The sequence below is a fragment of the Neophocaena asiaeorientalis genome, unplaced genomic scaffold (assembly GCF_003031525.2).
Source record: "Neophocaena asiaeorientalis asiaeorientalis breed wild unplaced genomic scaffold, Neophocaena_asiaeorientalis_V1.1 scaffold398, whole genome shotgun sequence".
Taxonomy (NCBI): domain Eukaryota; kingdom Metazoa; phylum Chordata; class Mammalia; order Artiodactyla; family Phocoenidae; genus Neophocaena; species Neophocaena asiaeorientalis.
The window spans coordinates 2,977,912-2,988,455 of NW_020173416.1; the positions used below are offsets into that span (position 1 = coordinate 2,977,912).

Below are 10,544 nucleotides of genomic sequence, written 5' to 3' on the forward strand. Positions count from 1 at the left end.
CTTGGTCTACAGTTTTCATTTTTGTACTGTCTTTTTCTGATTTTAGTATCAATGTAATACTAGCCTCATAAAACAAGGTGGGAAATGACTCAGTAAAGCTGAGTAAAATAGATATTAATTCTTCTTTAATGTGTGACAGAATTCTCCCATGAAACCATCCGGGACTGGAGCTTTATTAGGAGCTTTTTCATTACAAATTTAATTTCTTTAATGGTTATACAACTATGCAGATTGCCTATGTCATTGTGGTTAGTTTTGGTAGTATGTGGGTTTTGAGGAAGTGGTCCGTTTCTTCTAAGTTGTCCAATTTATGAGTATAGTTTTTCAAAGCCTTTTCTAATTATCCTTTTAATGACTAAAAGATATGCAGTGATAGTCTTTGTCCTATCCTAATATAGGTGATTGTGCCTTCTTTAGTTTCGTTAGTCTAGTAAGAGGTTTACTAATTTTATTGAGTTTTCAAAGAACCAGCTTTTTATTTGATTTTCCCCTGTCGTTTTAATGTTCCCAATTTCACTGATTCCAATTCTTAAGTATCTCCTGTCTTCTTCTTGCTCTGACTATATCTGGCTCTTATTTTTCTAGTTTCTTGAGGAAGAAACATAGATTAGTGACTTGAGAGCTTTCCCCTGCCCTAAAAATTAGTGTTTTCATGGTATATCTTTTTCTATCCTTTTACTTTCAACCTACCTATGTCATTGTTTTTCAAATGAGTTGCTTAAGAATGGCATATGTTGGATCATTTCTAAAAATCCATTACATCAATTTCTGTCTTTTAATTGGTATATTTAGATTATTTATTTAAGGTAATTGTTGATATCTCAGGATTTAAATCTGCCATTTTATTATTTATCTTTTATTGTATCTTCTGTTTCTCTTTTCATGCCTTATTGTGGATTACTTGAGCACTTTTTAGGATTCCATCTTAACTTACAGTGTTTTTGAGTACACAATTTTAAATACTTCAGTGGTTGCTTGGTGTTTCAATATACAGATGTAACTTAAAACAGTCTACTGGTATTGGCGTTTTGTCATTTCAAGTGAAATACCGAAACTCTACTTCCACTTAGGCACCTTTACCCTCCCACATTTTAAATATGATTATGTTCAGTATTTACTTTACATACATTGTGCACCACATCATATGGTGTTATAATTTTTGCTTCAACCTTCAAATGTGATTTAAGAAAATCATAAAAAAAGATCAGCTAATCTATTTACCCATTCTGCTGTTGTTCTTCCTTTCTAAATTTTCAAGCCTTTTTCTCTTATCATTTCCTTTCTCTTTAGAGAATTTATTTACCCATTCTTTCAGGATAGGTTTCCTAGTGACAAATTCTTTTATTTTTCTTTTGCCTGAGTATCTGCTTTCCATTCATTCCTGAAGGATAATTTGACTGGATGTAGACTTTGTGCCGGGTAGTTCTTTCTTTCAGCACTTGAAAAATGTTGTGCCGCTTCCTTCTGGAGTCACTGCCTACCCTGCCACCACACCCCCCCGCCCACCTTCAGTGTTTTATATTGGAGATGGTACTTTTCAGTTCTGTAATTTCCATTTCGCTCCTTTTTGTAATTTCTATTTTCTTCATTTGTTTCAAGAGAATTACTAATAGCTTGTTGGAAGCATTTTTATGCTTGTTGCTTTAAAATCCTTGTCAGATAATTCCAACATGTGATTATTCTTCATACTGGTGTTTGTTCACTGTTTTCTTCTCATTCAAGTTGTGATTTTCATTGATCTTGGTATGATGAGTGACTTTTGACTGTTCCCAGGACGTTCTGGATATTATGAGACTCTGAATCCTATTTAATCTTTTTAAGATGTCCTCTTGTTGACTTGTAGTATAAGGGCCATATGTTTAGCTTCTTGCTGGGTCCCACTGACACCACTCTGGCGGAAGTGAAGCACTGATTCCCACTGCCTCATTGAAGACAATAGGGTAGAAGTTTAACTCTTCTCTTAACCTTGCTGAAACCTTTCTGGTGAAAGTGGTGCATCACCTTGCTCCACACTGTTGTTAGTATGAGATATTCAGCTCCCTGCTGGACCCTGTTAACACTGAGAGGGGAAGGGAAGTAGAAGGTTGACTCATACTGAGAGTGCAGTAACATCTCCACTGATGTTGATGTATATGAAGGTGGAGTGTCATCTCCCTTAAAGGCCTCATTAACACAGTAAAGGGAGGGTGAAGTAGAGTGGTGACTAGTCCTATCTTGCACTGCCTCTTGGTCTAACTTCTGCTGGGTTGGGGGAGTCTCGGCTCATCACTGGACCCTACTGACACTACCCTGCAGGAGGAATCAGAGCATAACCTGTTTCCACTGGGCTGGTGATAGAATATCAACTCCCTACTTGGTCCCCACTACCATATTCTGGCAGGGAAATCAGAGAACTGTCTACTCTGCTATGTGAGAGATGGAAGAATAGCTCCCTGATCACCCCACCAACACCACTGGCAGAGGGGATTCAGAGATCTACTACCTGCTTCTGTCAGGTGGCAGGGGGTGAGGTGGAAGATCAGCTCCCTTCTTGGCTCTGCTGAAACTCTGGGGAAGTTAAGTAGTTTTCTCATTGGCATTTGGCTGGAGTAGGGAGGGTATGCCAAAAAAGGCTTTCTGTTCTGTTAGTCCACCCTTGTCTTGGGTCCTTTGGCAAGAGGGAACAGGCTTTTCTACGTGCTTTTCTTCTCTGCCTGTTGGTGGTTCCAGGTTGGAGGCTGGGTAAAATGTGAGACAAAAAGAAACCCAGGTAACTCACTGCCATGTCATTCCTCAAGTCCTGAAGTCCTATGGCAGTCTGATTTCTTCTTCCTACCTTTCAGAGTCTTTCTATGCTTGTTTATTTTTTAATATAAACAAACAAAAGTCCAGGGATTTTTAATTGTGAGAGGAAAGATTTTGGAAGAACAGGGCTACTCCACCTTGGTTAGAACCAAAAGTCTTCTCAGTAGGAACACTTTTGAACTTGACAAACTCAGTGTAATATCTGGAGCAATTAATACATGAGCCAACAGAATAAAAAAGAAAAACAACATACAACCTTTCCTACTATACAAAAAAAGCACTATAATCATAATAGTATGGTGCTAGCAAAGGAACAGATGAACAGATCAATGAAACAACAGTTCAGGAAGAGAGAGATTTGTGTATGTGTATGTGTGTGTCTAGGCATATGAAAATTTAATACATGGTACCTGAGGCAGTTCAAACCATAGGGGGAAAAGATGGATTTTTCAATAAATTGGGCTGGGGAAATAGATACATTTGGAAAATATTATGAAAGTTTAGTTATCTCATTTGTAAATAAAAACAAATTTATACCAATATAAATTACAAATATATTAAGGAGTTAATACTTAAATATCTCTATTTTAAATAAATTCAGCCAAGTGGCAGTATAAATTGGCTTAACTACCTTGGAAAACAGTTTGATTTCATCCAGAAAATATACATTACTAAAACTCAGGAATCCCATTCCTCAGTATATATTTCAGAGAAACTCTTACACAGGATATTTTATAAGACTTTTATAGCACCATTTTTCATAATAGTTCCAAATGGAAATAAGTTGAATATCCTTCAACAGAAGGATGTCTCAATAATTTGTGGCACAATGCACTATTTTATAGCAAAAAATAAAACAAAAAAATAAACCAAAAACAACCCCCCCAAAAACCTTAGCTATAGACAACAACCTGATGAATCTCATAGTATTGAAAAAAAGAAGCAAGGCACAATAGATTGAATACAATGCAACTCAATTCATACAAAGTTCAAAGAGAAACAAAAATAAATTGTAATATTTAAGGATGTATACATATATAGTAAAACTAAATAAAAGAAAGGAACTGATAATGATAAAAATTCAGGGTATTGGGTGGAAGAGATGGTTGTGATTGGGCTAGGAATGTATTTGCTGTTTATCCCTTAAGGCTTTGGCCAAGCAGCCATTCAATATGAGGTGATTTACGGTAAATTATAAATGTATGCTTAATTCAAACTATGTATGAACTAAATAATGATTTCTGGTGCTAGAAACGATGTGAAAGATTACCACATCTGACAAAAATTGAATTATGCTTCATCAACCAATCATATCTTTTTAATAGTAAATGTACACATGCATATTTATTTATACACGGTATACTACAAAGAGTATATTTCAAATTTAGACTTAATTGTACTATTTAGGTAATTTTAAATTACTCATATACTAGCCAAATAAAATAAACATTACAACCAGATGTTTCAAATTTCCTCCAATCAAAACAAAAAGATATCAGCTGAAAATACTAATGGTGCCAAAAAATGTTGAAATATTTTATGACTGCTTTTCTTCCAACACTTTTGAAAGGAAGAATCAATTTCACATTTTTTTATGCCTCAGGCCTCAAACTCTCTAAAGCTGTTTTAGATACAGTAACTGATGGAAAAAAATCACTATTACATGTCATCCATGAATCATGTTTTTTTTCAAGGAATCTCTTGAGGAGTAACTGTTAAAATTCTATAATTAAAAAGAAAACACGGGCTTCCCTGGTGGAGCAGTGGTTGAGAGTCTGCCTGCTGATGCAGGGGACATGGGTTCGTGCCCTGGTCCGGGAAGATCCCACATGCCGCGGAGCGGCTGGGCCCGTGAGCCATGGCCGCTGAGCCTGCGCGTCCAGAGCCTGTGCTCCGCAACGGGAGAGGCCACAACAGTGAGAGGCCCGCGTACCGGAAAAAAAAAAAAAAACAAAAACACAATGAAAAACACTACTCCTTTAGAGAAAAGTCACTACTAAAAAATTTAAAGCATTTCTGCTAATTAATTAAACTAATAAAAGAGTATATTTATCCTCTGTTTCTAGGATGGGCCTTCCCCAAGGCAACAGTTTTGGGCCACTATTATGATCTCATATAGCTCTTTTAGGCAATTCCACTAACTAGCATGGCCTCAGCTAACTTTTGCATAATGACAAATCTCAGTATCAACTGAAAGACAGAATTATCTTTCTTTTGAGTTACAAGCTGATTTACCCAATGGCTTAGTGGATATATGGTTATCTAAGAGGAACCTCAAATTCAATAAGTCCAAAACTTACCCTATTTCCTCTCAAACTTATTCCTTGTTTTGTATCTCCTCTTTAGGTTAACACCAACACAATCTACTCAGATTCCCAAGGCAGAAACCTAGGTCAACCTTTCCAGCTTCCCTTAAATATCCAATAAATCACCAAGTATTGTTGATTCTATTTTCTTAAATAATATTTCTTGAATCTGAGGCTTTTTTCTTCAGCCTCACTGCCACTGCTTTAGTTCAAGTTTCAATCGTTGCCTATATTCCTGCAATCTGGTCTCCTTCCTTATAGATGGAACCTCTTCTCCACTGAAATAATTTTTCTCACTCATCAAAGAAAAACCTAATAAAATCACCAACATGATTATGCCACTTTCTTTCTTAAAATCACATAATGGCACCCCATAGTTTTCAGTTTAAAATCCAAATTTCTTAACATGGCATAAAGGCCCAATGACAATCCTACATCTCAACAATCTTTATTTTACACGTGTGATCTATCTGGTGTCATATTATCTCCTATTTATGCATTCACAAGTGCCTCTGCTTCTGTACAGAATTCCAATTTGCTTAGTACACCTCTTGGAAAGATTTTGCTGATTATCTTTTTTGAATGACCAAGTGTCCTTCCTTCCTATGTATTTCATAGAATACTTTGTTTACCTTTATCACTTAACACATATTGCAACTGTAATATAAGAGCACCTTTAAGCACCACAAAAAATTAATTTCAACAAGCTCACCTTTATTAATTCCCATTTTATTTTCTGAAAAATGAGAGATATGGATTAGACATAAGGTTCCTCTCAGCCAAACTACTTTATGAATTTATGTCAAGTTGGAAAGAGTCTCTTGACACTCCTGACTTTTTTCCCCCACTTGCTGCTAGAATACAATCATGGTATTAATTACTGGTGTTGTCCACACAGAACACCTGAGATACTGAAAGTAACAGTATAGAACATAAACATGAATTTAACTTATTTAAAAATAATGTAACCAAGTTTAGGAATTATTTACTAAGATTTGAATTTACTGAACTTGATTTAGAAAAGTTTGATCAAATCAAACTTAACAATTTGTTGAGATCTTTACATGTACTGTTAAGAGGCTCAACTTGTCTTGTTTACCCTTGACTATTGCTATCCAATTGTTAAATTTTATTCATGGAAAAGACTAAGTTCAGTTCTCTTTAGACTGTAAACTGCTTTTAGGAAAGGGCCACGTGTTATGCTAGAAGACTAATAGTCCACAGGATTTAGTAAAATGTTAGAGACAGAAAAATGTAACAATGCTGTAATATTCAAAGAATAAGGTCAATTTTTCATGTATTGTGCTGTAAATTTTAAATTGAGATTGACCTACTGTGTTATCAAAGGAACCAGGAAGTATATACTAGAAGACTAATATTATTTATAATTGGTGAAAGATGATAGGGAAAAGAAATTCAAACAAGATTTTAAAAAGTCCATTATGCATACTAATGCTTATAAAGTGTTTTCTTAAGTAAATTTTCAATGAATTTTACAAGAAAGGGTTGCTTTCTTGATTTTCCTAACATGTATTGATGATGGTAGATGAAATCTGATGATGATTATCTGATATGTATATTTTAATTCAAACAGGATAACTGGGAATTAAATGATGTCCTAACACTGCCAAAGATTCAATAGGATAAAGAAAAAACAATTATTTGCCCACCTTCCCACTGAGACACTGATTCTTTGTAGAGGTGAAAAACGCCATACTATACCTTGATTTCTTCTATTTCATCTGGTACTATCTTGTATGCTGATATAGTCCCACCCAACCTGAAATTAGGAGAAAAAAATATTCTCAAAACCGGCAACAGTGTATTAAAAATATGGACTATTTCTTCCATTAGCATCAGAGTGCCACCAATAATTGCCCATTACCCACCCCAATAACCATGGAGGAAAAACATGGAGGAAAAACATGGAGGAAAAACAACCATTTTGTGCTCAGGTTTTCCATATAGTAGTTTAAAAAGGTAGACAGTAAATGACTACTGAAAGAGGAAACGTAAGTTAGATTTTTAACCATAATTAAACTTCTCTTATCGATGGTTTTAATGATGCTCAAACTGTCACTTTTACTGATAGATTCTGTCACAACTAAGATGTATCAAGAACAATAGCAGACATTTCTATTTTCATGGCATCATGAGACACAGCTAGGTTTAGAATACCTATCAATTTAACATACCATCAGTATTCTATAGTATTGTACTCAGGAAGACTGATTCCAAATTTCATGTTCTTTCCCTTACAACACACTGCTTTCCTCACTAAAGGAATCATTCTAGAGGTAAAGTGCTCTTTTACTCTAATCGCAATTTTTCAAAGGTCCCACAACTAGGAGTGGCAGACTGGGCTTAAGAACTCACTTCCAGAAACTGATAAGCAAATTCTAAAATTCATATGGAAATTCAAGGAACACATAACAGTCAAAAAATCTTGAAAAGAAGAAAGCTGGAGAAGTTACACTTTCTGATTTCAAGTCACTACAGATCTACAATAATCAAGACAATGTGGAGCTGGCATAAGGACAGACATATAAAGCAATAGGGTACAACTGAAAGTCCAGAAACAAACATCACATTTATGGTCAACTAGTTTTTGTTTTCCTTTTTATTTTATTGTAATAAATATAGTTAACATTTTAACCATGTTTAAGTGTACAGCTAAGTGACAATTACATTCATAATGATGTGCAACCATCATTACTATTTGTTTCCAAAACTTATCCATAACTTAAACAGAAACTCTGTAATCATTAAGGAATAACTCCTAATTTTCCCCTTCCCCCAGGCCCTGGTAACTCCTAAACAACATTGTCTTTACGAATTTGACTACTCTAGGAAACTCACATAGAGGAATCATACAATATCCGTCCTTTTGTATCTGGCATATTCCACTCAGCATAGTTCTCAAGCTTTATCCACATGGTAGCATGTATCAGAACTTCAATCTATGAATTACTCAATCATATGGTAATTCCATGTTTAGCATTTGAAGGACTGCCAAAGAGTTTTCCACAGTGGCTGTACGATTTTACACTACCACCAAGAATGCATGATGGTTCCAATTTATCCACATCTTCATCAATACTTGTTATTCTATTTTTTTAATGGCTACCCTAATGGGTGTAAACTGGTAACTCATAGTTTTGAGACTCGCATTTCCCTAATAAGCAGTGATATAGAGCATGGGTCCCCAACCCAGGGAACGGTGGGCAAGCGATGGGCAAGTGACTAAAGCTTCATCTGCCACTCCCTGTCCCTCGAATTACCACCTAAACCATCCCGCCCTGCCCTGTCACTGGAAAAATTGTTTTACATAAAACCGGTCCCAGGTGACAAAAAGGTTGGGGACCACTGCTACAGAGTATCTTTTCATGTTCTTATTGGCCATTTGTATATCTTCTCTAAAGAAATATCTATTCAAGTGCTCTGGCAATTTTTAAATTGGGTTGTTTGTCTTTTTGCTGTTGAGTTGTAGTTTTCCATATATTCTGGATATTAAACTCTTACCTATTATTTCCAAATATTTTCTCTCATTCTGTAGGCTGTCTTTTAACGTTCTTGATAATACTTTGATTCACAAAAACTTTTAATTTTGGTGCCGCACAATTTATGCATTTTTTTCTTTTCATGCTCACCTTACTGGTGTCATGCATTGAGAATCCATTGCCAAGCAGAAACTAACACACCATTGTAAAGCAATTATACTCCAATAAAGATGTAAAAAAAAAAAAGAATCCACTGCCAAATCCAAGGCCTTGAAGATTTATCCTTATGTTTTCTTCAAAGTGTTTTATGGTTTTAGTTCTTCTATTTAGAACACTGATCTGTTTTGAGTTCATGTTTGAATACGGTGTGAGATATGGGTTCAAGTTAATTCTTTTCCATGTGGAAATCCAATCATTTAGCAACATTTGTTGACAAGCTTTTTCTTTCCCAAAGCTGTTGTCAAAGCTTTGACTTAGCACCCTTGTCTAAAATGAATTTTCCATAGATACGGGTTTATTTCTGGATCCTTAATTTTATTCAATTGGTCTATAGGTCTATCTTTTTGTGGTTCTCAGCATAGAAGTCTTTTACCACACTGGTTAAATGTATTCCTAGGCATTTATTTTCAGATGCTATTTTAAATGGCGTAGCTTTTAATTTCCTTTTCAGATTGTTTATTGCCAGTGTATAGAAACAAGTAATTTTCATGTGTTGATCTTGTACCCTGTAACTTTGCTGAACTTGTTTATTTTTTTTAATTTATTTATTTATTTTTGGCTGTGTTCAGTCTTTGCTGCTGTGCACGGGCTTTCTCTAGTTGCGTGGGCTTCTCTTGTTGAAGATCATGGGCTCTAGACGCGCGGGTTAAAGTAGCTGTGGCATGCAGGCTCAGTAGCGGTGGCTCGAGGGCTCTAGAGCACAGGCTCAGTAGTTGTGGTGAATGGCCTTAGTTACTGCACGGCATGTGGGATCTTCCTGGAGCAGGGGCCGAACCCGTGTCCCCTGCATTGGTAGGCGGATTCTTAACCACTGCGCCACCAGGGAAGTCCCTGAACTTGTTTATTGACTCTAGTAACTTTCTTGTGGATTATCTATATACAGGATCATATTATCTGTGAATAGAGGTAGATTTACTTCTCACTTAACAGGCTGGATGCCTTTTATTTCTTGTCCTTGTCTAAATACTCTGGCTAGAACTTCCAGTGCAACGTTCAACATCAGTGGTGAAAGCAGGTATCTTTGTCTTGTTCCAGATATAAAAAGAAAGCTTTCCATTTTTCACAACTGAATATGGCGTTAGTTGTGGGGTTTTCACAAATGCCTTTTATCAGGTTAAGGAAGTTCCCTCTGTTCCTAGTTTTCTGAGTGTTTTTACCATGAAAAGAATGCTGTATTTTTGTTAAATGCTTTCTCTGTGTCAAATGAGATGATCATGTGGTTTTCTGCTTTTCAATCTTTCTATTAATGTGGTATTATTGCAGTGATTAATTTTCTTATATTGAACTACCCTTGAACACCTGGGGTAATCTCACTTGGTCACTGTGTATAATTCTTTTAATATGTGGTTGCATTCAGTGTCCTAATACTTTCCTATTTTGCATCTATATTCATAAGGGTTATTACTCTATAATTTTTCTTTCTTCTGGATGTCTTATGTCTTTTAGTGGCTTTGGTAGCAAGGTAATTCTGGCCTCATTGAATGAGTTAGAAAGTATTTTCTCCTCTTCTGTTTTATGGAAGAGTTTGAAAAGCATAATGTTAATTCTTTAAATGTTTGGAATAATTTACCAGTGAAGTAATCTGGTCCTAGACTTTTCTTTGGTGGGAGATTCTTTTTTTTTTTTTTTTTTTTTATTTGCGGCCCGCGGGCCTCTCACGGGCCCAGCCGCTCCGCGGCATGTGGGATCTTCCCGGACCGGGGCACGAGCCCGCGTCCCCTGCATCGGCAGGCGG

The 10,544-nt window shown here is 36.0% G+C and overlaps 1 protein-coding gene across 2 annotated transcripts in view; it reads right to left on the minus strand.

Annotated features, from left to right (window-relative positions):
* The window catches only part of GPHN (gephyrin), a 601,186-nt gene that overhangs the window by 395,339 nt on the left and 195,303 nt on the right, over positions 1-10,544 (minus strand). For both annotated transcript variants that reach the window (XM_024747262.1, XM_024747261.1), the window contains exon 3: positions 6,813-6,870. In XM_024747262.1, the coding sequence (XP_024603030.1) occupies positions 6,813-6,870 (58 nt within the window). The remainder of the gene's footprint in view (positions 1-6,812; positions 6,871-10,544) is intronic.